The sequence below is a fragment of the Myxine glutinosa genome, chromosome 13, assembly GCF_964187855.1.
Source record: "Myxine glutinosa chromosome 13, kmMyxGlut1.1, whole genome shotgun sequence".
Classification (NCBI taxonomy): Eukaryota; Metazoa; Chordata; class Myxini; order Myxiniformes; family Myxinidae; genus Myxine; species Myxine glutinosa.
This window is the reverse complement of record NC_136273.1, coordinates 104,259,900-104,284,899: the sequence shown is the minus strand read 5'-3', so window position 1 is coordinate 104,284,899 and position 25,000 is coordinate 104,259,900. Positions and strand designations below refer to the sequence as shown.

The window sequence follows — 25,000 nt, the reverse complement described above, 5'->3', positions numbered from 1 at the left end:
GGACAGTCGAATGATTGATTTCAAATTGTTTGGAGATCTTTTTAAATCCCTTCCCAGACTCTTACTTACTCTTACTCTTACCAGACGGTGGTAAGAGGTGGAAAGAGGAGGAGGTGGAAAGCAACAGGGCTGTCAGATGCTTGTGATTGGCAGGTGGTGACAGACCTAAAGCCACAATTGGTATTCCCAAAGGAGATCTGTGTGACAAGGTTCCGGCCTGACATTGTCATTTGGTCAGGTGCAACAAGACAGGTCATCTTAGGGGAATTGTCTGCACCTTGGGAAGAGTACATGGAGGAGGTGTACGAGAGGACGAGAGCAAAGTACAGTGAGCTGGAGGCCGAGTGCTGGGAGAAGGGTTGGCGAGTTTCTTGTCAGCCTTTTGAGGTGGGGTGTAGAGGGCATATTGGCAATTCTTTTTCTGCATTTCTTGCTCAGATTGGAGTGTGTGGGACAGAAAGAAGGAGGATGTGTGACAAGGTGGCCCAGGTTGCCTTGAAAGGCTCATTTTGGATATGGAGGAAGTTTATGGAGGCACGTCGAACAGTGTAGGTTGAGGTTACGGAATAGAAATGGAGGTGTGTGTGTGTGTATGGGTGTGTGTGGGTGTGTGTGTGTGTGTATGTGTGTGTGTGTGGATGTGTATGGGTGTGCGTGTGTGTGTGTGTATGTGTGTGTATGTAACACAATAAGGTGTGTGTGTGTGTGTGTGTGTGTGTGTGTGTGTGTGTGTGTGTGTGTGTGTGTGTGTGTGTGTGTGTGTGTGTGTGTATATCGCAGAGTCCATCCCTCTACCTTGCTGTTTCCAGCAGAACGACAGGTGCCAATGTTGCAGGAATGTCTTTCAAAAGTGGAACAGAGGGACGTGCATGCAGAGAGGTGGCTGGAACGAACAGGTGAAGAACAGGAAGAGAGAGCTGTAAGAGAACATTTTGTGGCTGACTGTCCTTGTGTATTTTGTTCTTCCAAACACGTTACAAGTCTATAAGTGATACTATTTTTTCGTGACGTTCTTGCTTTTCTGTATTTAGACTTTGTGATGTGCATTTTGCTAACAACAACATGCATTTTAAGGCCATTTTTCCTGCAAGAGCGGGGGTTAGCCTTGCGGTCCCCATGACAATGTTCTCCATTTTGCCCTATTTTCTGCATCTCTCCTGGTTAACCCCCTTACCCGCATTTCTTCTTCAACCATCTTCAGCCAAGTCTTTCTCGGTCTTCCCCGTCTTCTACTTCCTTCTACATTCATTTCCATCACTCTTCTCAACCAGTCACTTTCATCCTTCCTCAACACATGACCAAACCATCTCAACCTGTTCCTCTTCACAGCATCCATCACAGGCTCTATTCCCATCATCTTTCGCAATTCATCATTTGTCTTCCTCTCTCTCAACGATACTCCGCACATCCACCGAACCATTCGCATTTCCACTCTTTCCAGCCTTCGTTGCTGCTCTACGTTCATTACCCATGTCTCGCTCCCATAAATCATAACGCTTCTCACACATGCAGCATACACCTTTCCCTTCAGCTTCAACGATACTCCCCTCCTCATCAGCACACCACTCAGTTCCCAAAACTTCTTCCATGCACATCTCACTCTAGCAACCGTTGCCGAGTCTGATCCACCTTCTCCATTCAGCATGTCTCCGAGGTAGCAAAATGTTTTCACACCTTCCAGCTTCACGCCCTCTCCAAGATCCAACTCAACATTTCCTCCACCTGCAGCTCCCTCTGTGCACACCCTACACTTGAATGAAGCTGCCACACTGGTTAATGACCCTCTCAGACCACTACATTTTTGATGAACCCACTCAGCGCACATTGTACATAGAATGGAGTTCACTCCGACACCCTTCCTGCACACAGCACAGGGCCACTTCCCAGTTCTTTCCACCTCACCACATGATGCTACATCAAATTAAAGACCAAATACAGCATTGGAACCATCAGGAAGAAGCCAAAAAGGTAAAGATGGATGAGCCTGGATAGGATTCGGGTTTCAGCTGATACTGCTCTACCCTCAAACCCCTCCAGGCACAGACAGGTGAGCATTATAAAAACAATTTGCAAGGCTTCACCTCTCCATAGACAGACAGACAGATAGACAGATAAAGAAAGAGGGGAAAATTAAGAGTAAAAGAGATAAATTTAGTTCACAATCCGGTGACATTGACAACATGTGACATTCCATCCATACATGAAACATGGATTTAACATCAATAGTTTTTGTAAAATACATTGTTTTTATTCTATAATCACAATCGCCATGAGGTCTCTATAACCTTTCTCTTCAGTGTGAAAAACACTAAAAGCAAATGTTGAAAGCATCATCAAATGTCGAAAGACTGCAGCCCATCGGCGGTGTAGACAGTTTGTGCAGGCCTCAGGCTTCAAGCGTTGAGGCCTATAGGATAATTCCTTTATGGCCCAGTGGAATTGGAATCAATCCAAGCTACATAAACACAATGTATTATATTATGCACATAAGCAATAGCCATGTTTTCTCTTCATGCCATATTTTGTGGACATCATATTTACAGTTAATTTCTGGGAAACTCGCCCCTTGGGGAATTTTGTTGTCTCGGTAACCGACTGGTGTCTTCTTATTGGCTGGGTTTCTCTGATGCCCCGACTTCCTGATGCCACTATCGATATATCTTTATCAAGGTCTCTTGGCCCCTTCTCCACCCCCCCAGCCTCTGTACTTTCAGGTTCAGAGCCCCCCCCAACCCCCAACCTCTGTACTTTCAAGTTCACCCCACCCCCTTTCCTGGTTAACAGCTGAAAACACGATATAATAGTCTCTGTCACAAGGGATGGGGAGAGGTGGCTGCTTATTATTGGGTTTGTCATACGAGTTCTTTGTCAATTTCTGTACTCTAGCTACGTAATTGATGTTTTGTATCGACAGCCTTATTTCTCCCGAGTATTAAAACTCTTCACTGTAAAACCACGTAGAGGACAATGCATTATTTTCACCACAATTATGTTGACCTAATACTGATCGAAAATTAAATCCTCGACACAAGGCTGTGCTTGTACTTCGCCCACGCTATTTTATTTATTTATTTCGGAACCGAATGAGGCTTTGCTTATACACCGTATGTTTGTACATTTCCCATTAATGGCTGAAGCAAACCAAATAAATCCAGCCTAATGTATTGACCAGTTCATGTTTGGTATCCCATTTCAACCCGTTCCCGTTTCCCATTCTCTTAGTGCAAACAATTAATCCGACATACCGTGAACCATAACCTTGTGTGTATAATCATGTGTTGTGTTGATTTTTTATTTTTTTTAATTTTGTATACAAAGTCGAGGCTCGTGTAAGAGCAACACATAAAACACAGAGACATAAACAGAAAACACATAAAACATATAATAAAGGGAGCGAGAGACAAGAAGGGGGAGAGAGAGGGAAACACACAAGCACAACAACAGTTGAGAACAACAACATTGAGAGATCTGTGGAAGGGAGGGCTGGGGAAGGGGGGTATAAAACAAATGGACACTACAAGGAATTTCAGGAAAGAAAAACGTAATTTGAAAAAGGTGGATTTGGGGTGAATTATCGGGGGTCAATCAATGTTTTTGATCAAAATAAAAAAAGATCAATGTTTTGGATGGGGGATTGGGGGATAGGGGATAAGAGATTGTGTTGAACAACTGTTTTAAATACCTGGAGGGAGGAGTGGGATTGAAGAGAGTGAGGGAGTTTGTTCCAGAGGTGGGAGTAAAGAGGAATGAAAGAGTGAAGGTGAGCAGAGAGCCTAGATTTTGGCAATTTCAACAGAAGATGGTTGCTGGCAGTTTTTGTGCGACCTGTAGGGGTACTTGGGGGACAGAGCACAGACAGGGTTGGGGGGGGGGGCTAGGCTAGAGAGGAGTTGGTAGAAGATAGAAACAGCACCAACCTTCCTGTGGTGAGTTAGTGAAAGTCCCTCGGAGTTAGCTTCATCGCGGGAGATTCCAATGATTCTGAAAGCTTTGGTTTCAACAGCGTGAAGCCGAGCTAGGTGTGAGGCAGGAGCACCAGCCCAGAGGGGAGAGCAGTATTCCATTGAGCTGCAGATGAAAGCCTTGTATGTGGTGAGGAGCTCAGAGGTGCCAAGGAAGGACTTCGCCTGATGGAGGATGCCCAGTCCGCGACTGGCTTTGGAGGCCAGCTTGGAAATGTGGTTTTCCCAGGAAATATCATGGCAGATAGTGAGACCCAAGAGCTTGAGTGACAGAACTTATTGGAGAGGATTGTTGAGAAAGTAGATGAGAGGGTTGTCCAGTCGGTCTATTCAGAGAGACATAGTGAGAGTGTGAGATTTGTTAGGATTGAAGGACATGTTCCACTTGTTTGACCAGTCTGTGATTTTGTCCAGGTCTGCAGAGAGTGAGGAGGCTGCAGACTGCCGATCTGAGGGATGAGGAATGGAGCGGCAGAGAGTGGAGTCATCAGCAAAGAGATAGAGAGGATTTTCCAGAGAGTCATCATGACCATGATCATGATCATGATCATGAGATGAAGACCAGAAAAAGCACAGGGCCCAGAACACTGCATTGGGGAACTCCAGCCTGAACAGGAAGGGGAGATGAGAGAATTCCATTCAGGGCCACACGTTGACTCCGCATAGAGAGAGGAAGTCCACAAGCCATGTGTGGAGGTTTCCATGGATACTATAGCAGGAGAGTTTGGTGAGCAGAGCAGAGTCCCAGACCATATCGAAGGCACATCATATGTCAAGGGAGACAGGTCTGATTTCCTGTTTGGCATTGAGGACCTCCATCCATTGTTGAGACAGCAGAAGCAGCATGTCCAGAGTAGAATGGCCTGGATTTAATATCAGAAGCAATGATGAATTCCATGACCTTGCTTAGTTACAAGGTCTGTTGCAAGGATCTGTTTTTGCACCTTTTTGAGTAAAGCGGTAATGTTTGCTGATTTCCAAGCAGATGGCAGATGACCTTGAGCAAAAGACAGGGTGAAGAGAACAGAGAGGGTGAGATAGAGCTGCAGAACAGGATTTTTGGACCCATGGGCTGATTTGTTCCAGTTGCAGAGTTTTGTGCACCCTTCAGTAACGAGTACTGGTATGGTACATCAAGTATGAAGTAAAAGTAGAGAGTGGATGGGCAGAGCTCCTTGAGAGGTCTGACATGAAGGAAGCTTTCACGGTGATTTTTTACTGTTTTAATTACTTGGATTGTCAATAAAAAAATATGCACTCAAAGTGACCTAAACGTGATATCTTCGACCACGATGACAAACTCCGATCCTGCCATGGTTGACCTGGTTTCACTCTTGACCACCACCGCCATCATGTGCCACCATTTTCGGCCCAGGATTCAGCGTTATGGTTCAAACAAGTGGAGGAAACCTTCAGAACTGCGCAATTACAGTGCAACAAATACTCAATGTTCTGCACATGTTCTGCAGGCTTTGCCACCGCATGTTGTGATGCACATAAGTGACGTAATCCGACACTCACTGAGTGATAAATACGATGTAATCAAAGCTGCCCTCACATCCCGCTTTACCGACAGCCAATCATGACGTTTTGACCAAGTGATACAGGACCTCGAGTTGGTGACTCCAACCATCTCATTTGCTTCACGAGATCCAACAAATATTGGGCTCAAAATATGCAGATAATCCTTGGTTTATACGTCACGTTTCTCTCTAAATTATGTGGTTCTTCCTCTTCCCTTCTCTTTTATGAGATTGATTACATCATTTTAACCCTTGCACATCATAAATTGATGACCTAAAGCAAATAGAATGACTGATTGGTGTATAAATGTTAAGACCCTCCAAATGAATGAATGTTAAGACCCTCTAGTTTCCTCCTGGTACTTTTGTTCTCAGGGCGGAATGAAACAGAGCAGTGAATATCCAAAGAACATGATGGAGGTCATGCTCGGTCATATGATCCGTGAGAACGAGACCATCAAAGACCTCCAACCACATCTCACCTGTGGTACATCATAACATAAACATTTAATTTCACAAAAAGAGACCTTTTGGTCCGACCAAACTACCTTTCATGTGCCAAATCCTGTATCTCATATCACGCACACAGTTTCATTATTTATGTAGTTAATCCAATCTGTTCCAACAATATAATCCTGTTCAATTTGCTTCCACACATTGTTCGCTCAACTGGAACATACTTCCGGGGAGCATATGCGATGGCGCGTCGTTAGTCAGTCAGTCCGTAAGCACTTGCACCTCTTCTCCGAAACTGTTGATGGGGTTGTGACCAAACCTGGCACAAATGATATTTGGTGTTTTGCAACTCAAGGGTGTCCACGGCATGAAAGTCAGGGTCTAAGGGGGTCTACCAGAGTCAAAGTGGATCCAGGTTTGACCCCTCAAAATAGGTATTTCCTTTCTTCTCTGAAACTACACACACTATTTGGATGAAACTTCACCTCAACCTTCATCACCCGTGATGTACCAATGTTTGCTCACAGCAGTAAAAACAAATCGGGGTAGAAAGCTCAATGGGGTGGGGGGGGGGGGGCACAAAATATGTATTTATTTTGTTTGTTTTGTGCAAAGTCTTCTGATTATGTTCGTATGATTCCACATGCTGCCCTGTCTTCTAGCAGCCATTGAAATTGGTTTAAAATACCTTTAGTCGGTGCAGTATACTGTTTATTCTACCAGGTGAGCACCAGGGGTATTGCCCCTATGTTTACTTTTTTCACAGGCTTGTATACTTTATTTAAAATCTTTACATGACATTTCAAATTAAAATCCATATCCATTTTAACTTAATGGTGGCATGGTTTGTTTTGTTTGTTCATGAAAGTAGCCCAATGTTCCCATGAAAATGACCCAATGTTCCCATGAAAATTACCCAATGTTCCCATAAAAATTACCCAATGTGCCCATGAAAATGACCCAATGTTCCCATGAAAATGACCCAATGTGCCCATGAAAATGATACAATGTTCCCATGAAAATGACCCAATGTGCCCATGAAAATGACCCAATGTTCCCATGAAAATGACCCAATGTTCCCATGAAAATGACCCAATGTGCCCATGAAAATGACCCAATGTGCCCATGAAAATGACCCAATGTTCCCATGAAAATGACCCAATGTTCCCATGAAAATGACCCAATGTTCCCATGAAAATGACCCAATGTTCCCATGAAAATGACCCAATGTTCCCATGAAAATTACCCAATGTTCCCATGAAAATGACCCAATGTTCCCATGAAAATGACCCAATGTTCCCATAAAAATAGCCCAATGTGCCCATGAAAATGACCCAATGTGGCCATGAAAATGACCCAATGTGCCCATGAAAATGACCCAATGTTCCCATGAAAATGACCCAATATTCTCATAAAAATGACCCGATGTGGCCATGAAAATAACCCAATGTGCCCATGAAAATGACCCAATGTTCCCATGAAAATGACCCAATGTTCCCATGAAAATGACCCAATGTTCCCATGAAAATGACCCAATGTTCCCATGAAAATGACCCAATGTGGCCATGACAATGACCTAATGTGCCCATGAAAATGACCCAATGTGCCCATGAAATTGACCCAATGTTCCCATGAAAATGACCCAATGTGGCCATGAAATTGACCCAATGTTCCTATGAAAATGACCCAATGTGGCCATGAAAATGACCCAATGTGGCCATTAAAATAACCCAATGTGCCCATGAAATTGACCCAATGTTCCCATGAAAATGACCCATGTTCCCATGAAAATGACCCAATGTTCCCATGAAAATGCCCCAATCTGGCCATGACAATGACCCAATGTGCCCATGAAAATGACCCAATGTGCCCATGAAATTGACCCAATGTTCCCATGAAAATGACCCAATGTGGCCATGAAATTGACCCAATGTTCCTATGAAAATGACCCAATGTGGCCATGAAAATGACCCAATGTGGCCATTAAAATAACCCAATGTGCCCATGAAATTGACCCAATGTTCCCATGAAAATGCCCCAATGTGGCCATGAAAATGACCCAATGTTCCCATTAAAATAACCCAATGTGCCCATGAAATTGACCCAATGTTCCCATGAAAATGCCCCAATGTTCCCATGAAAATAGCCCAATGTGCCCATGAAATTGACCCAATGTGCCCATGAAATTGACCCAATGTGCCCATGAAATTGACCCAATGTGCCCATGAAATTGACCCAATGTGCCCATGAAAATGAGCCAATGTGGCCATTAAAATGACCCAATGTTCCCATGAAAATGACCTAATGTGGCCATAACAATGACCCAATGTGCCCATGAAAATGACCCAATGTGCCCGTGAAAATGACCCAATGTTCCCATGAAAATGACCCAATGTTCCCATGACAATGACCCAATGTGGCCATGACAATGATCCAATGTGCCCATGAAAATAGCCCAATGTGCCCATGAAAATGACCCAATGTGCCCATGAAAATGACCCAATGTGCCCATGAAAATGACCCAATGTGCCCATGAAAATGACCCAATGTTCCCATGAAAATAGCCCAATGTGCCCATGAAATTGACCCAATGTGCCCATGAAAATGACCCAATGTAGCCATTAAAATGACCCAATGTTCCCATTAAAATGACCCAATGTTCCCATGAAAATGACCCAATGTTCCCATGAAAATGACCCAATGTGGCCATGACAATGACACAATTTCACCTTTTGCCCTGTTCAAGTGACTCGTGGTCGGCGCTCTAGGCTTCCTCTCCCCATTGGTATTTTTGTGAATATAAGATTGTTCTTCACAGTTCTGTTTAAATATGTTTCAACTATCCCCTTCAGTGTTTTATTCAGTGGTTTATTACAACACTGTTTTTCTTCTTATTTAAAAGGCTCCTTTCAATTTCCTCTTCAAAAAAATATTCAATCTCTTATGATTCCAAATCACTCCATGCTCTAAATTCTCATTCATTCCATCCCTCCCCCATCGTTCTTAAACGAATCGCGAACTTGAAAATCACAACAAACCCAATTTGTTATATATGTTCATCTTTCATTAATCATCCACTTTCTAAACTCCCCCCTTGCCCCTCCCCTTCAAATCTCCCCCCCAACCATCCCTCCCAAATTCTCCCTCCTCCCACCTCCTTCTCAAAGCTGCCTCCTCCCCACTTCCTCTCCCTCCTATGTCATACCTCCACCTCCCCCAACCTTCTACTTTCCTCTGCCCCCCCTCAAACAAACTCTCACTGTGCCTCATTCCATCACCATCAAACCTTTCGTCCTCCTCATCCTTCCCTTTCTTGTAACTCTTCTGTAATCTCTGACACACTATCAACTGCTCTTCCTACATCCCCCTCTCACCCTTCATCTGACCCTACCCCTCCCCTCCCCTGTCCTGCACCCGATGCTCCCCCTCTCTCCTCACTAACGGTATGGACCTCAAACATCCGGGGCCTTCGCTCAAACCTGATTGATCTCTCCATTCAGGTTGCTTCTGAAAATCCAGACTTGATCTGCTTAACAGAAACTTTCCTCCTTCAAGATGTCTCTGATTCCTTAATATCTCTTCCTGGTTACTCCCTCCTCCGGTATGATAGACCTGATCCTCGTCCTGGTGGTGGGGTGGCTATCTTTATCAAAAACTCTCTTCCTCACTCTCCCTGCACTGCCCTCTCTCCACCCCACCCACAGGAGTACCTCTGGCTACGGCTTCCTCTCCGCTCCCACCTTTTGTTCATATGTGTTCTGTACCGTCCTCCAAACAGTGATGACTCCATTTACATTTCTCTGTCGGACAACATGGACCAACTTCTATCAACTCATCCAAACTCTCTCTTCCTCATATGTGACGACTTCAACTGTCATCATGCCAGCTGGCTGGGTGTGGGTTCATCTCTCACCAGCCATGGCACCTCAGCAAAGGACTTCTGCGACTCATTGGGACTGACACAATCTGTCAATTTCCCGACCCGGATCTCAGTCAATGGAGTATCTTCTCTTCTGGACTTGGTTATGACTAACTTCCCTGCAAATGTCTGCTGCTCTTCTTCTGCTCCAATCGGTTCTTCTGATCATGTGCTTGTTAAAGTGGACATCTCACTGGCCATTCTCAGAGAGCCTCCTCAGCGCCGACGAGTCTGGCATTTCACTCAGGCCGACTGGCACGGTCTGCAAGCAGCCATCAATCAACTGGACTGGTCTCCCATCTCTAATGCCTCTGACATCAATTCTTCCTGGGAATTCTTCCAAAGCAAACTGCTCTCTCTCTCATGCACAGATTTATCCCATCTTGTCTTCAGTTGTCTTACCCTTCCTCCCGTCCATGGTACACTGAATCTTGTGGTGAGGGAGTTGCCCTGAAACAACTTGCCTTTGCGTCTTGGAAGGCAAATCCAACTGAGGGCAATCTCAGTTCCTTCCACCAAGCTCGAAACAAGTGTGTTTCTACCCTCAGGAGTGCCAGGAAGCACTATCTCTCCACACTCAAGATTGAACTCTCAAACCTGTCTCCTTCCTCCAAATCCTGATGGCGTCTGGTCAAATCCGTTTCTGGTGTTTGTTCCCCCTCCATCCCCTCCCTTACCTCAAATGGCTACACAGTTGACACCGCACGTGACAAAGCCGAATGCCTCAACTCTGTGTTTGCCTCAAAATCTTGTGTCCCAAACCCATCTCTCTCTGTTCCCACCTTTCCCAGTCGAACCCAACTGCTCCTGGACTCTGTGTCCTTCTCTCCTGACAAGGTGGAGAAGTTTTTATCAAACCTCGACTCTGATTCTGCAACTGGACCAGATGGCATCAGCCCTCGGGTCCTAAAATCCTGCTCTGCCGCTCTATCTCACCCTCTCTCTGTTCTTTTCACCCTCTCTTTTGCTCAAGGTCATCTGCCAGCATCTTGGTAATCAGCAAACATTACCGCTTTACACAAAAAAGGTGCAAAAACAGATCCTTGCAACTACAGACCAATCAGCCTGCTCCCAATTATCAGCAAAGTCATGGAATCCATCATTGCTTCAGATATCAAATCCTTCCTTTTCTCCAATGGCTTGATCTCTGATCATCAATTTGGATTCAGACCAGGTCATTCTACTCTGGACATGTTGCTTCTGCTGTCTCAACAATGGATGGAGGTCCTCAATGCCAAACAGGAAATCAGAGCTGTCTCACTTGACATATCACGTGCCTTCGATACGGTCTGGCACCCAGCTCTGTTCACCAAACTCACCTCCTATGGTATTCAGGGAAATCTCCACTCATGGCTTGCGGATTTCCTCTCTGGTCGTAGGCAACGTGTGGCCCTGAATGGATTTCTCTCATCTTCCCTACCTGTTCTGGCTGGAGTTCCCCCAAGGTAGTGTTCTGGGCCCTGTGCTATTTCTGGTCTTCATCAATGACCTCTCCGACTCACTGGAAAATCCTCTCTATCTCTTTGCTGATGACTCCACTATCTGCCGCTCCATTCCTCATCCCTCAGATCGGCAGTCTGCAGCCTCCTCACTCTCTGCAGACCTGGACAAAATCACAGACTGGTCAAACAAGTGGAACATGTCTTTCAATCCTGACAAATCTCACGCTCTTACGATGTCTCTCCGAAAGGACCGACTGGATAACCCTCCCATCTACTTTCTCAACCATCCTCTCCAAGAAGTTCTGTCACTCAAGCTTTTGGGTCTCACTATCTGCCATGATCTTTCTTGGGAAAACCACATTTCCAAGCTGGCCTCCAAAGCCAGTCGCCGACTGGGCATCCTCCGTCGTGCGAAGGCCTTCCTTGGCACACCTGAGCTCCTCACCACATACAAGGCTTTCATCCGCAGCTCAATGGAATACTGTTCCCCCCTCTGGGCCGGTGCTCCTGCCTCACACCTTGCTCGGCTTCACGCTGTTGAGGCCAAAGCTTTCAGAATCATTGGAATCTCCTGCGATGTAGTCAACTCCGAGGGCCTTTCACTCACTCACCGCAGGCAGGTTGGTGGTCTTTCTGTCTTCTACCGACTCCTCTCCGGCCTTGCTCCCCCAGCTCTCTCTGGGCTCTGTCCCCCCAATATTCCTGCAGGTCGCACAAGATCTGCCTGCAACCCTCTTATGGTTAAACTGCCAAAGTCTAGGCTCTCTGCTCACCTTCACTCCTCTTTTCTCCCGCTTCTGGAACAAACTCCCCCACTCCCTTCAATCCCACTCCTCCCTCCAGGTCTTTAAAACAGCTGTTCACCACCATCTCTTATCTTCCCCCATCGAAAACCTTGATCTTTTCTACCCCCGGTAATTCACCCCAGAGTCCTTGCAGTGTTCATATGTTTTATTCCTCTCCCACCTCCCCCCAAGTCCTCCCGATGTCCCTGCTCTCAAATGTTGTGTTTGTGTCCTTCCCCCTCTCTCCCCATCTTGTCTGCCGCTCCCCTTGTTTTTTGTGTTTTGTGTGTCGGTTTGTCTTTTTGTGTGATTAATGTTAGCTCTTCCACGAGCCTCGATCTTGTATACAAAAAAAAAAAAAATGTGGCCATGACAATGACCCAATGTGCCCATGAAAATAGCCCAATGTGCCCATGAAATTGATGCAATGCGGCCATTAAAGAAATCACATTTCTAATGTTCACCACTCTTCTAATCTAAAGAATGCTCTCAGCAGTAGCAGTTCTCGCCTGCATTTCCAAATCTGATGTATACATGACTATATATGGACAAGTTTTTCCAGTGTATCTGTTGTCTTATTGACCTTCCTTGTGTCGCCTCTCCCTAAGATGGGCAGTTTACTGCAGATGAGCAGCTGAAACAGGAGATTGGCACCTTGATCGTGGGGAAACAACAAGAAGGTCCTGGTTTTGGCATCGTTTCCCCAACGCAGGTCGATTGGAATCTGCCCAAGAAACAGATGGATCAAGTCACTGAAGAGCGAGAGCAGCTGTATCTCAGCAGATCCTGGCTCATACAGGAGAGGGACCAGCTCGAATATCAAGTTAAGCAACTCATGGATCAAAGAGACAAAGTTACAGAGGAGAAGGACCAGCTTGATCATCACAGGGACCAGCTCAAGAACCACATGGAACTTCTTGTGAACCAGATGAATGGAATTGCACAAGAGAGGAACCATTTGGGTCACAAAAGGGACCAGCTGAAGAATGAAATTGACCAACTCGTACAACAAAATGATAAAGCAAAAAAGGAAAGGGAGATGCTGCTTCGGATTGAGGGGAATGAGCTCAAACATAGGATTGAGGGACAAGACGAAGACCGAACACATCGGGCGGTCAATGTCGCAAGGCCCGAGCATCTGAACATGGTTAATATTGGGTTTTTTCATACTAATGATAGTTTTACAAAGCAATAACATGTGTCCTCTTGCCCCACTGCTCTTGCAAAGAATCCCTGATTAATCACGTGACCAACTTGCTCTGTATTACATGCACCGACTATGTGAATGCTGGGGTTACACTACCAGGATAGCTCCAAGGAGCATACTTACATTTGAGCTGATAACAATTGGAGCAAAAATTCATGTTATTTGGTGATTCTTTCTTTTTGCAGATGGAGTTCGGCCAAGAGAGACGGGTGTTGGAGACCGCACTGGAGGAGCTTCTGGTTGCAACTGCCCTGGGGGAAGAGAATGAGCGACTGCTTCAACAAATGGCAATCCTTCAGGTAAGAATGGAGTACCTGTGGGGGATACATAAATGATGGTGCTGGAGTAGGGCAAAGGGTGGTTGGGAGGCCTGGGTAGGATTGGGGGTGAAAAAGGAAGTCTTAACGAGCAAGAAGAAAAGATTGCAGACACGACACAGTACACAATGATCACATTGATTGGCAGGAGCTATAACATCAACACTGTACTCATTTTTTAATGACTGTTCCATTTGTAACCAACACCTATTGACTTATTACCCTGCGCTCGCGAAGTGGAAAGTAGGGTTAAGCATTCGGGTGCGTACGTGTGCCGTACCTGTGGCGTACGTGTGGCATGTCTGCATTTTAAAAATTCATTTTCTTGGCAACTGTTGGTCCGATTGACACGAAATTTTACTATAGGAGCACCTCCGCCTGTATAATTTTTTAAATGATAATCATGACGTCATAGGTCACGTTGTACAAGCGCCATCTTGAAAAAATAAAAAAACGTTACACCTCTATATCTCCAAAACCGCTCCATGGAAAAAATTGAAACATGGCTCATTGTCAAGTACTCCCCACGGGTAATAAGATATGTTAATGATGATGTTATCAGTACCTTGATTATGACGTCATAATTCGACAAGAATAACACTTCATCCGATCAGTATGAATTTTTTTTTCTCTGCAACTGTTGGTCTGAGGGACACGAAATTTTCAACATAGGATCGCCTCCTCCTGATGAATATCTTAATAATTATGACGTCATAGGTCACGTGGTACAGGCGCTCTCTTGGAAAAACCAAAAAACGTTGCACATCTATCTCTAAAACCGCTCCATGAAAAAATTAAAACGTGGCTCATTGCAAAGAACTCCACATTGGGAATAAGGTGTGTTAACGATGACGTCATTGGTGCCTCAACTATGATGTCATAATTCGACAGGGTCAACGCTTAGTCTGATAAGTTATAAATTTATTGAGCATGATCTACACAACAATTATATTAGGAAATATAAATTTACTAGTGGGGTCAGCCGTGGGAATCCCACAGGCATGGACATCTTCATTTAGATGCTGCACATTCAGTTTTACAAACTGGTTACTGCCAATTTATCAGATCCACAAATGATGTAATCTACACAATGTATTTACTTCTGATAACATGTGAATGCATGTGTGTACCCATGGGAAATACAGTTTGAAATGTGTCATCACATCTCATGTAAAATGTGACCTTAAGAGCTCAAATCCTCTCCCTCCCCACCCCCATCCCTCCCAGCCCCCATCCCTCCCACATCATGCACACTGCACCGGGGAGTGGATAACCCCCACACACGGAGGAGTGAGTTACAGACACACGGGGGTGTGGATCACCCACACACACGTGGGTGTGGGTCACACACACACACACACACACACACACACACACACACACACACACACACGTGGGTGTGGGTCACACACACACACACGGGGGAGTGGGTGTCACACACACACGGGGGAGTACGTCACATAAAAAAAACCCACACACACAGGGGAGTGGGTCACACACACACACACACACACACACACACACACACACACACGGTGGGGTAACATTGTCATTGTTACCACACAGTCATTGCCTGGTTTCCTTTGCTTGAGTTGTAATCAAAATGTACCTTTGTTTCTTTAAAAAGTAATTTATGATCGAAGACGTGTTGATTCATTCTTAAAATGAACATCAGAGGCCTGTCAGAGGCCGATGGACCCCATGACTCTTCTTTATTTTTAAACTTGAATGTATCGAAAACTTTTCGCTTTACAAAGTAAAACTAAATTAAAACCAAACGTTATTAATAAATATTGTATTCCATAGTTAGTTTACATTAAAATGGAAATGAATGTAGAAGGAAGTAGAGGACGGGGAAGACCGAGAAAGACTTGGCTAAAGATGGTGGAAGAAGAAATGTGGGCAAGGGGGTTAACAAGGAGAGATGCAGAAAATAGGGCAAAATGGAGAAGATCGTCATGGGGACCGCAAGGCTAACCCCCGCTCTAGCAGGGAAAATTGCCTTAAAATGACTGTTGTTGTTGTAGTTGGTTTACATTATTATGTACATTTTTGAAGTACTGTATTGTTTCATACCATGGTTGGAAAAGAGTGGACTCACTTTAAACAAGCTCCGTATATACACCCCAGGAATATGTAAATATATAATTCGACTTCGGTTTGATCCCGAACTTCAGTATTCAGTCGCTGTACTTTTGCTAAGTAATAATATAAATAACGAAGTTGTTAGATCAGGGTCTCATGGTGCTGGCTTGGGATCCGAGGGCGCCGGCTTGGGATCCGAGGGCGCCGGCTTGGGACCCTAGGGCGCCGGCTTGGGATCCTAGGGCGCCGGCTTGGGATCCTAGGGTGCCGGCTTGGGATCCTAGGGCGCCGGCTTGGGATCCTAGGGTGCCGGCTTGGGATCCTAGGGCGCCGGCTTGGGATCCTCGGGTGCCGGCTTGGGACCCTAGGGCGCCGGCTTGGGACCCTAGGGCGCCGGCTTGGGACCCTAGGGCGCCGGCTTGGTACCCTAGGGCGCCGGCTTGGGACCCTAGGGCGCCGGCTTGGGACCCTAGGGCGCCGGCTTGGGACCCTAGGGCGCCGGCTTGGGACCCTAGGGCGCCGGCTTGGGACCCTAGGGCGCCGGCTTGGGACCCTAGGGCGCCGGCTTGGGACCCTAGGGCGCCGGCTTGGGACCCTAGGGCGCCGGCTTGGGACCCTAGGGCGCCGGCTTGGGACCCTAGGGCGCCGGCTTGGGACCCTAGGGCGCCGGCTTGGGACCCTAGGGCGCCGGCTTGGGACCCTAGGGCGCCGGCTTGGGACCCTAGGGCGCCGGCTTGGGACCCTAGGGCGCCGGCTTGGGACCCTAGGGCGCCGGCTTGGGACCCTAGGGCGCCGGCTTGGGACCCTAGGGCGCCGGCTTGGGACCCTAGGGCGCCGGCTTGGGACCCTAGGGCGCCGGCTTGGGATCCTAGGGCGCCGGCTTGGGATCCTAGGGCGCCGGCTTGGGATCCTAGGGCGCCGGCTTGGGATCCTAGGGCGCCGGCTTGGGATCCTAGGGCGCCGGCTTGGGATCCTAGGGCGCCGGCTTGGGATCCTAGGGCGCCGGCTTGGGATCCTAGGGCGCCGGCTTGGGATCCTAGGGCGCCGGCTTGGGATCCTAGGGCGCCGGCTTGGGATCCTAGGGCGCCGGCTTGGGATCCTAGGGCGCCGGCTTGGGATCCTAGGGCGCCGGCTTGGGATCCTAGGGCGCCGGCTTGGGATCCTAGGGCGCCGGCTTGGGATCCTAGGGCGCCGGCTTGGGATCCTAGGGCGCCGGCTTGGGATCCTAGGGCGCCGGCTTGGGATCCTAGGGCGCCGGCTTGGGATCCTAGGGCGCCGGCTTGGGATCCTAGGGCGCCGGCTTGGGATCCTAGGGCGCCGGCTTGGGATCCTAGGGCGCCGGCTTGGGATCCTCGGGCGCCGGCTTGGGATCCTCGGGCGCCGGCTTGGGATCCTAGGGCGCCGGCTTGGGATCCTAGGGCGCCGGCTTGGGATCCTAGGGCGCCGGCTTGGGATCCTAGGGCGCCGGCTTGGGACCCTAGGGCGCCGGCTTGGGACCCTAGGGCGCCGGCTTGGGACCCTAGGGCGCCGGCTTGGGACCCTAGGGCGCCGGCTTGGGACCCTAGGGCGCCGGCTTGGGACCCTAGGGCGCCGGCTTGGGACCCTAGGGCGCCGGCTTGGGAGCCTAGGGCGCCGGCTTGGGATCCTCGGGCGCCGGCTTGGGATCCTAGGGCGCCGGCTTGGGATCCTAGGGCGCCGGCTTGGGATCCTAGGGCGCCGGCTTGGGATCCTAGGGCGCCGGCTTGGGATCCTAGGGCGCAGGCTTGGGATCCTAGGGCGCAGGCTTGGGATCCTAGGGTGCCGGCTTGGGATCCTAGGGTGCCGGCTTGGGATCCTAGGGTGCCGGCTTGGGATCCTCGGGTGCCGGCTTGGGATCCTAGGGTGCCGGCTTGGGATCCTAGGGTGCCGGCTTGGGATCCTAGGGTGCCGGCTTGGGATCCTAGGGTGCAGGCTTGGGATCCTAGGGTGCAGGCTTGGGATCCTAGGGTGCTGGCCTGGGATCCTAGGGTGCTGGCCTGGGATCCTAGGGTGCTGGCCTGGGATCCTAGGGTGCTGGCCTGGGATCCTGGGGTGCTGGCCTGGGATCCTGGGGTGCTGGCTTGGGATCCTGGGGTGCTGTCTTGGGATCCTGGGGTGCTGTCTTGGGATCCTGGGGTGCTGGCTTGGGATCCTGGGGTGCTGGCTTGGGATCCTGGGGTGCTGGCTTGGGATCCTAGGGTGCTGGCTTGGGATCCTAGGGTGCTGGCTTGGGATGCTAGGGTGCTGGCTTGGGATCCTAGGGTGCTGGCTTGGGATCCTAGGGTGCTGGCTTGGGATGCTAGGGTGCTGGCTTGGGATGCTAGGGTGCTGGCTTGGGATGCTAGGGTGCTGGATTGGGATGCTAGGGTGCTGGCTTGGGATGCTAGGGTGCTGGCTTGGGATGCTAGGGTGCTGGCTTGGGATGCTAGGGTGCTGGCTTGGGATCCCCGGTTGCTGGCTTGGGATCCTAGGGTGCTGGCTTGGGATCCTAAGGTACTGGCTTGTGATCCTCGGGTGCTGTCTTGGGAACCTAGGGTGCTGGCTTGGGATCCTAGGGTGCTGGCTTGGGATCCTAGGGTGCTGGCTTGGGATCCTCGGGTGATGGCTTGGGATCCTCGGGTGATGGCTTGGGATCCTCGGGTGATGGCTTGGGATCCTCGGGTGATGGCTTGGGATCCTCGGGTGCTGGCTTTGGATCCTCGGGTGCTGGCTTGGGATCCTCGGGTGATGGCTTGGGATCCTCGGGTGATGGCTTGGGATCCTCGGGTGCCGGCTTGGGATCCTAGGGCGCCGGCTTGGGATCCTAGGGCGCCGGCCTGGGATCCTAGGGTGCCGGCCTGGGATCCTAGGGTGCCGGCCTGGGATCCTAGGGTGCCGGCCTGGGATCCTAGGGTGCCGGCCTGGGATCCTGGGGTGCTGGCTTGGGATCCTGGGGTGCTGTCTTGGGATCCTGGGGTGCTGTCTTGGGATCCTGGGGTGCTGGCTTGGGATCCTGGGGTGCTGGCTTGGGATCCTAGGGTGCTGGCTTGGGATCCTAGGGTGCTGGCTTGGGATCCTAGGGTGCTGGCTTGGGATCCTAGGGTGCTGGCTTGGGATCCTAGGGTGCTGGCTTGGGATGCTAGGGTGCTGGCTTGGGATCCTAGGGTGCTGGCTTGGGATCCTAGGGTGCTGGCTTGGGATCCTAGGGTGCTGGCTTGGGATGCTAGGGTGCTGGCTTGGGATGCTAGGGTGCTGGATTGGGATGCTAGGGTGCTGGCTTGGGATGCTAGGGTGCTGGCTTGGGATGCTAGGGTGCTGGCTTGGGATCCCCGGTTGCTGGCTTGGGATCCTAGGGTGCTGGCTTGGGATCCCCGGTTGCTGGCTTGGGATCCTCGGGTGCTGTCTTGGGAACCTAGGGTGCTGGCTTGGGATCCTAGGGTGCTGGCTTGGGATCCTAGGGTGCTGGCTTGGGATCCTAGGGTGCTGGCTTGGGATCCTCGGGTGATGGCTTGGGATCCTCGGGTGCTGGCTTGGGATCCTCGGGTGCTGGCTTGGGATCCTCGGGTGATGGCTTGGGATCCTCGGGTGATGGCTTGGGATCCTCGGGTGCCGGCTTGGGATCCTAGGGCGCCGGCTTGGGATCCTAGGGCGCCGGCTTGGGATCCTAGGGCGCCGGCTTGGGATCCTAGGGCGCCGGCTTGGGATCCTAGGGCGCCGGCTTGGGATCCTAGGGCGCCGGCTTGGGATCCTAGGGCGCCGGCTTGGGATCCTAGGGCGCCGGCTTGGGATCCTAGGGCGCCGGCTTGGGATGCTAGGGCGCCGGCTTGGGATGCTAGGGCGCCGGCTTGGGATCCTCGGGCGCCGGCTTGGGATCCTGGGGCGCCGGCTTGGGATCCTGGGGCGCCGGCTTGGGATCCTGGGGCGCCGGCTTGGGATCCTGGGGCGCCGGCTTGGGATCCTGGGGCGCCGGCTTGGGATCCTGGGGCGCCGGCTTGGGATTTGAGGGTGCCGGCTTGGGACCCTAGGGTGCCGGCTTGGGACCCTAGGGTGCCGGCTTGGGACCCTACGGTGCCGGCTTGGGATCCGAGGGTGCCGGCTTGGGATCCTAGGGTGCCGGCTTGGGATCCTTCGGTGCCGGCTTGGGACCCGAGGGTGCCGGCTTGGGACCCTAGGGTGCCGGCTTGGGACCCTAGGGTGCCGGCTTGGGACCCTAGGGTGCCGGCTTGGGACCCTCGGGTGCCGGCTTGGGACCCTCGGGTGCCGGCTTGGGATCCTAGGGTGCCGGCTTGGGATCCTAGGGTGCCGGCTTGGGATCCTAGGGTGCCGGCTTGGGATCCTAGGGTGCCGGCTTGGGATCCTAGGGTGCCGGCTTGGGATCCTAGGGTGCCGGCTTGGGATCCTAGGGTGCAGGCTTGGGATCCTAGGGTGCTGGCCTGGGATCCTAGGGTGCTGGCCTGGGATCCTAGGGTGCTGGCCTGGGATCCTAGGGTGCTGGCCTGGGATCCTAGGGTGCTGGCCTGGGATCCTGGGGTGCTGGCTTGGGATCCTGGGGTGCTGTCTTGGGATCCTGGGGTGCTGTCTTGGGATCCTGGGGTGCCGGCTTGGGATCCTAGGGTGCCGGCTTGGGATCCTAGGGTGCCGGCTTGGGATCCTAGGGTGCCGGCTTGGGATCCTAGGGTGCCGGCTTGGGACCCTAGGGTGCCGGCTTGGGACCCTAGGGTGCCGGCTTGGGATCCTAGGGTGCCGGCTTGGGATCCTCGGGTGCCGGCTTGGGATCCTCGGGTGCCGGCCTGGGATCCTAGGGTGCCGGCCTGGGATCCTAGGGTGCCGGCCTGGGATCCTCGGGTGCTGGCCTGGGATCCTAGGGTGCTGGCCTGGGATCCTGGGGTGCTGGCTTGGGATCCTGGGGTGCTGTCTTGGGATCCTGGGGTGCTGTCTTGGGATCCTGGGGTGCTGTCTTGGGATCCTAGGGTGCCGGCTTGGGATCCTAGGGTGCCGGCTTGGGATCCTAGGGTGCCGGCTTGGGATCCTAGGGTGCCGGCTTGGGATCCTAGGGTGCCGGCTTGGGACCCTAGGGTGCCGGCTTGGGACCCGAGGGTGCCGGCTTGGGACCCTAGGGTGCCGGCTTGGGACCCTAGGGTGCCGGCTTGGGATCCTCGGGTGCCGGCTTGGGATCCTCGGGTGCCGGCTTGGGATCCTAGGGTGCCGGCTTGGGATCCTAGGGTGCCGGCTTGGGATCCTAGGGTGCCGGCTTGGGATCCTAGGGTGCCGGCTTGGGATCCTAGGGTGCCGGCTTGGGATCCTAGGGTGCCGGCTTGGGATCCTAGGGTGCCGGCTTGGGATCCTAGGGTGCCGGCTTGGGACCCTAGGGTGCCGGCTTGGGACCCTAGGGTGCCGGCTTGGGACCCTAGGGTGCCGGCTTGGGACCCTAGGGTGCCGGCTTGGGACCCTAGGGTGCCGGCTTGGGACCCTAGGGTGCCGGCTTGGGACCCTAGGGTGCCGGCTTGGGACCCTAGGGTGCCGGCTTGGGACCCTAGGGTGCCGGCTTGGGACCCTAGGGTGCCGGCTTGGGATCCTAGGGTGCCGGCTTGGGATCCTAGGGTGCCGGCTTGGGATCCTAGGGTGCTGGCTTGGGATCCTAGGGTGCTGGCTTGGGATCCTAGGATCCTGGTTTCGAACCTGGTCGATCGTTTAATGAACGCCAGGGGGGTTGACTCAGCCTGTCATCCTTCCGAGGTCGTCAAATTGAGTACCAGCTCACTGGTAATTAGGGCAATGCATCACTGCATCCAGAGAAATGATGCAACCAGCAGCCACAGGCTGCATACGATACAACAACAACAACATTAAAGCACATCCATTCTGTGAACTGAAAACAGGTGCACCCATTTCTAGCCGTAGGTGGTCAGTATTGAGACAGCAAATCTGACACTTTAATGTCTTCCTCTACCCACTCTCTACCCACTCTCTACCCACTCCTTCCTTTTTTTTTCCACGACCCATCGCAGATGGAGCTCACGGAGGTTCATCAGAGGCTGGATGCTGTCCAGGGCATGGCGGAATCAAAGGTGGACCCGGCACAGGTCTTCCTTTTACTGCGACAAATTCAAAAAGAGCTTCGATCTTCCATCACTGAGGAACATGGTGGAGGTCAGATATTTGAAGAAGAGGAGGACAAATATTTTACCAAAAGGTAAAGGTGATGGTGGAAACACAGACAACTATAGTCAGTCTATTATTGCTGTTTTAAAGGTAAAGGTGTTTTTAATTGGACGCGTAGACCTGCAAATCATGGTGGAGGTTGTGGAGTGAAATTAATGCCGTTAACTAGTGTCGCTTCATATTTCCACCACCCACCACCTGACGACAACAACAATTGTATAAGAAATCATGCGAGGTGGGAAATGCAAAGCAAATGATGTTTGTTTCCCACAAACAAAATGATTGGAAAAGCAAATGGGAAAGTACTAATTTTGCTCATCTTACCTGCAAGCCCAACAGGTGACCTCACTCCCAGCATGGCAGAGCTGCAGCAGGTGGCCCGCGGTGTGGTGAGCATGGCACAACTCGGGCACAACATGGCAATGGCACAAGCAAGGTATGCAGAGCAGCATCGCTACAATGCAGAGCACCGTCTGTCTCGCTGCCTTCAGGAGATGCACACATTGCAAGAAAGAGCAAACGATGCAGAGGTAACAATAATTCGTACATTTTGAAATACTTGTGTTCGTCTTTAGCCACAAACTCCACATGTTAACACTGAAATTGATCTCTCGAGATAATGTTTGAAAGGTGTTAGATCAGGAAGAAAATGGTCACAGGTCCATGTATCACAGTTGGAGTGTGTGTGTGTGTGTGTGTGTGTGTGTGTGTGTGTGTGTGTGTGTGTGTGTGTGTGTGTGTGTGTGTGTGTGTGTGTGTGTGTGTGTGTGTGTGTGTGTGTGTGTGTGTGGTTACGTGCTCCTCCCCGACCCCCTGGTCACGGTGTACCTCCGAGCCCCGAGAGGAGTCACGGCAGAAAATAGTATTCTAAAGTACAATTAATATGTCCTATGATGGTACCATCAGTTTTGTAATATATTGTTACGGAACCCAACGTCGGCCTCTTTCCCCCCCTTATCGAGGGGGGATTAATCTCCTCGTCTATGACTGACCGACGTGGTCCCGAGGGTATGACGTCACGCCCGGTCAGCGCTGGGTAGGGTATTAGGCCCAACCGTCCTATGACCTAAATACCAGCGCCTCCTGGTACGCAAGGAAACACCCCCCCGCTCACGGCCACAGCGTAATAGATTGGTTGCGCCGAGTGAAGCAAACTGCGGCGTGAGTCGTTTATCAAAGGGGCTAAACCCGATTCATATTCGTTGGCCGAATCGCACCACGTGCACTCAATGTGGAAACCTCTAAAGCGACCGAATGTGAAGAAGAAGACTAAGGTAGAAAGAACAGGATTTATTATTATTTACACACAACTAAAGGAAGAAAAGCAATCAAAGTAATATACAAGGAAATGGAAGAATCAGAAGGACACAGTGAAAATATTAACTTATACTATACAGTCTTACTTAACCCAGGGACAAGACGCACAGAACAAACTCGCGTGCACGAATGGGGAAATTGCAGAGTGGATTGGTTGGAGGGATCAGAAGGTTCAGGTGGGACCACAAAGGTTCAGGTTCAGGTGGGGACCACAAGGTTCAGGTGGGACCACAAAGCTGGAAGGTCGAGCAGGGCGCACAGCAAGCAGGTCCTCTCCGGGCTAGGAGCGAGCAGGGCGGCGGCAGCACACGTATCTCGTCCTTCCTCGACACGCCTCGGGCTCTTTTGTCCTCTGCTCCGGTCGTCTCGTTCTCTCTCAATCGTCTGACGTGTCTCTCTCCCTCAAAGATCTTGCTGTCTCTCTCTTGCGCGATCGACGTACGCTTGTCTCATACCTCAAGTGCGGGTGTAACACGCCTTCGTCGGTTTTGGTACCGCCCCTCTCCCGTGCTCTGTCTCGTGACCTTATATGGCAATGCCACGGGCTTGTCTCCTTATTTGGGCATCGAGCCGAACGGCGCGCCCCTCGTGGCTCGCCACGGGCTCGTTTCCTTATTTGGGCATGGGACTGAACAGCCCCGCCCTTCGTGGCGCGCCCTGGGCTTGCCTCTTCCCGGCGACCCCGCCCCTCCTGTTCAAACAGAGCACGCAGCACATATTCACCATAGCAGCGAAATGAGAGGGCGCGCACCCCACGCTTTTGAAACTGCTTTACCCAGAGATGGAGAGTTTGGCTGGGAAATGTAATTATTGAAGGGGAGCTATTCTTATTTGATTCGGTGCAATGGAGTGTCAATTAATGGCCAACAGAGCCTTAAACTCACATAGAATAAAGAGATAACTATTTAGAAGGGATTAAGATTGGCTAGGTGTATGCGATGAATTAATTAAGGGGACGACCATTGATCTTTACACTTAAAGGAGGTATTTACAACAATCATGACACTTACACAGGGTGATATTTTACAACAATTACAGGATTCTCAAATCCGTTACAATATAACTCACTGTGCTCCAAGTGAGTGAAACAAGAACGTTCCCCAATGTCTCTTATTCCCGGCTTCAAGACGAAGTTGATTCGCTCCAGCGATCGCCAGAACGATGTCCAATCGAGACCAGAATCCCGTGCGGATGGCAAGTACAGTCACACCGCCGAAGCTGTACAAAGGCGCCCCACAGGCGACTGAGAGATCACACCCTCAGGTATGGACGAGGTAACCTTCAAAAAGCCACGTCACACACACGCCCCAGATCGACGTCTGAATGCGGTGAAAATGGTCGAAAAGAGATGAAACCGCGAGCGAAGCACAAGTCCTGCACGAGTCAAAATGGCCGACGACCCGCTCCCGAGACGTAACGGCCCGGCGATAATTCTCTTCGGAATCCACCGCCAAGAACCTGACACGAAGGTTGATCGGTCACAGCGATGACAACTCTGTCGCAGGAATTCCTTTCCCGGAAACCCGAAAGTTCACTAGTTACTCTTGCTCGCCAACGTTCGCTTCAGACCGCGGAGCAACTCGGCTTTCTTGATTCTTGTTCTTGTCCGACTCCTTCGCTCCGCCCCTTTTCTTTCCTCTTCTTCCTCTTCGTTGTCCGGTTCCTGATCCGGTTTCTTGTTTCTTTTAACATTAACTTTTAACTTTTGAAAATAGAAATATCAATTCCCTATAAAAGACAACAATAATAATACATGGAATCAGAAACATTTACAGTGGATGCAAACCACCACAACGGAAGTGACGAACCCGTAACTGTGTGTGTGTGT

General features: G+C 50.7%; 1 protein-coding gene across 6 annotated transcripts in view; it reads left to right on the top strand.

The window, feature by feature from the left end:
- LOC137439164 (uncharacterized) overlaps nucleotides 1-25,000 on the top strand; it is a 95,899-nt gene that overhangs the window by 44,472 nt on the left and 26,427 nt on the right. For 2 of the 6 annotated variants that reach the window (XM_078767856.1, XM_078767855.1), the window contains 6 exons: nucleotides 781-896; nucleotides 5,861-5,972; nucleotides 12,696-13,234; nucleotides 13,480-13,593; nucleotides 21,702-21,886; nucleotides 22,187-22,385. In XM_078767856.1, coding sequence (XP_078623982.1) covers nucleotides 781-896; nucleotides 5,861-5,972; nucleotides 12,696-13,234; nucleotides 13,480-13,593; nucleotides 21,702-21,886; nucleotides 22,187-22,385 — 1,265 coding nt within the window. Of the gene's footprint in view, nucleotides 1-780; nucleotides 920-5,860; nucleotides 5,973-12,695; nucleotides 13,235-13,479; nucleotides 13,594-21,701; nucleotides 21,887-22,186; nucleotides 22,386-25,000 lie in introns of all 6 variants that reach the window. The other 4 variants (XM_078767857.1, XM_078767858.1, XM_078767860.1 and 1 more) reach the window with 4 other exon arrangements.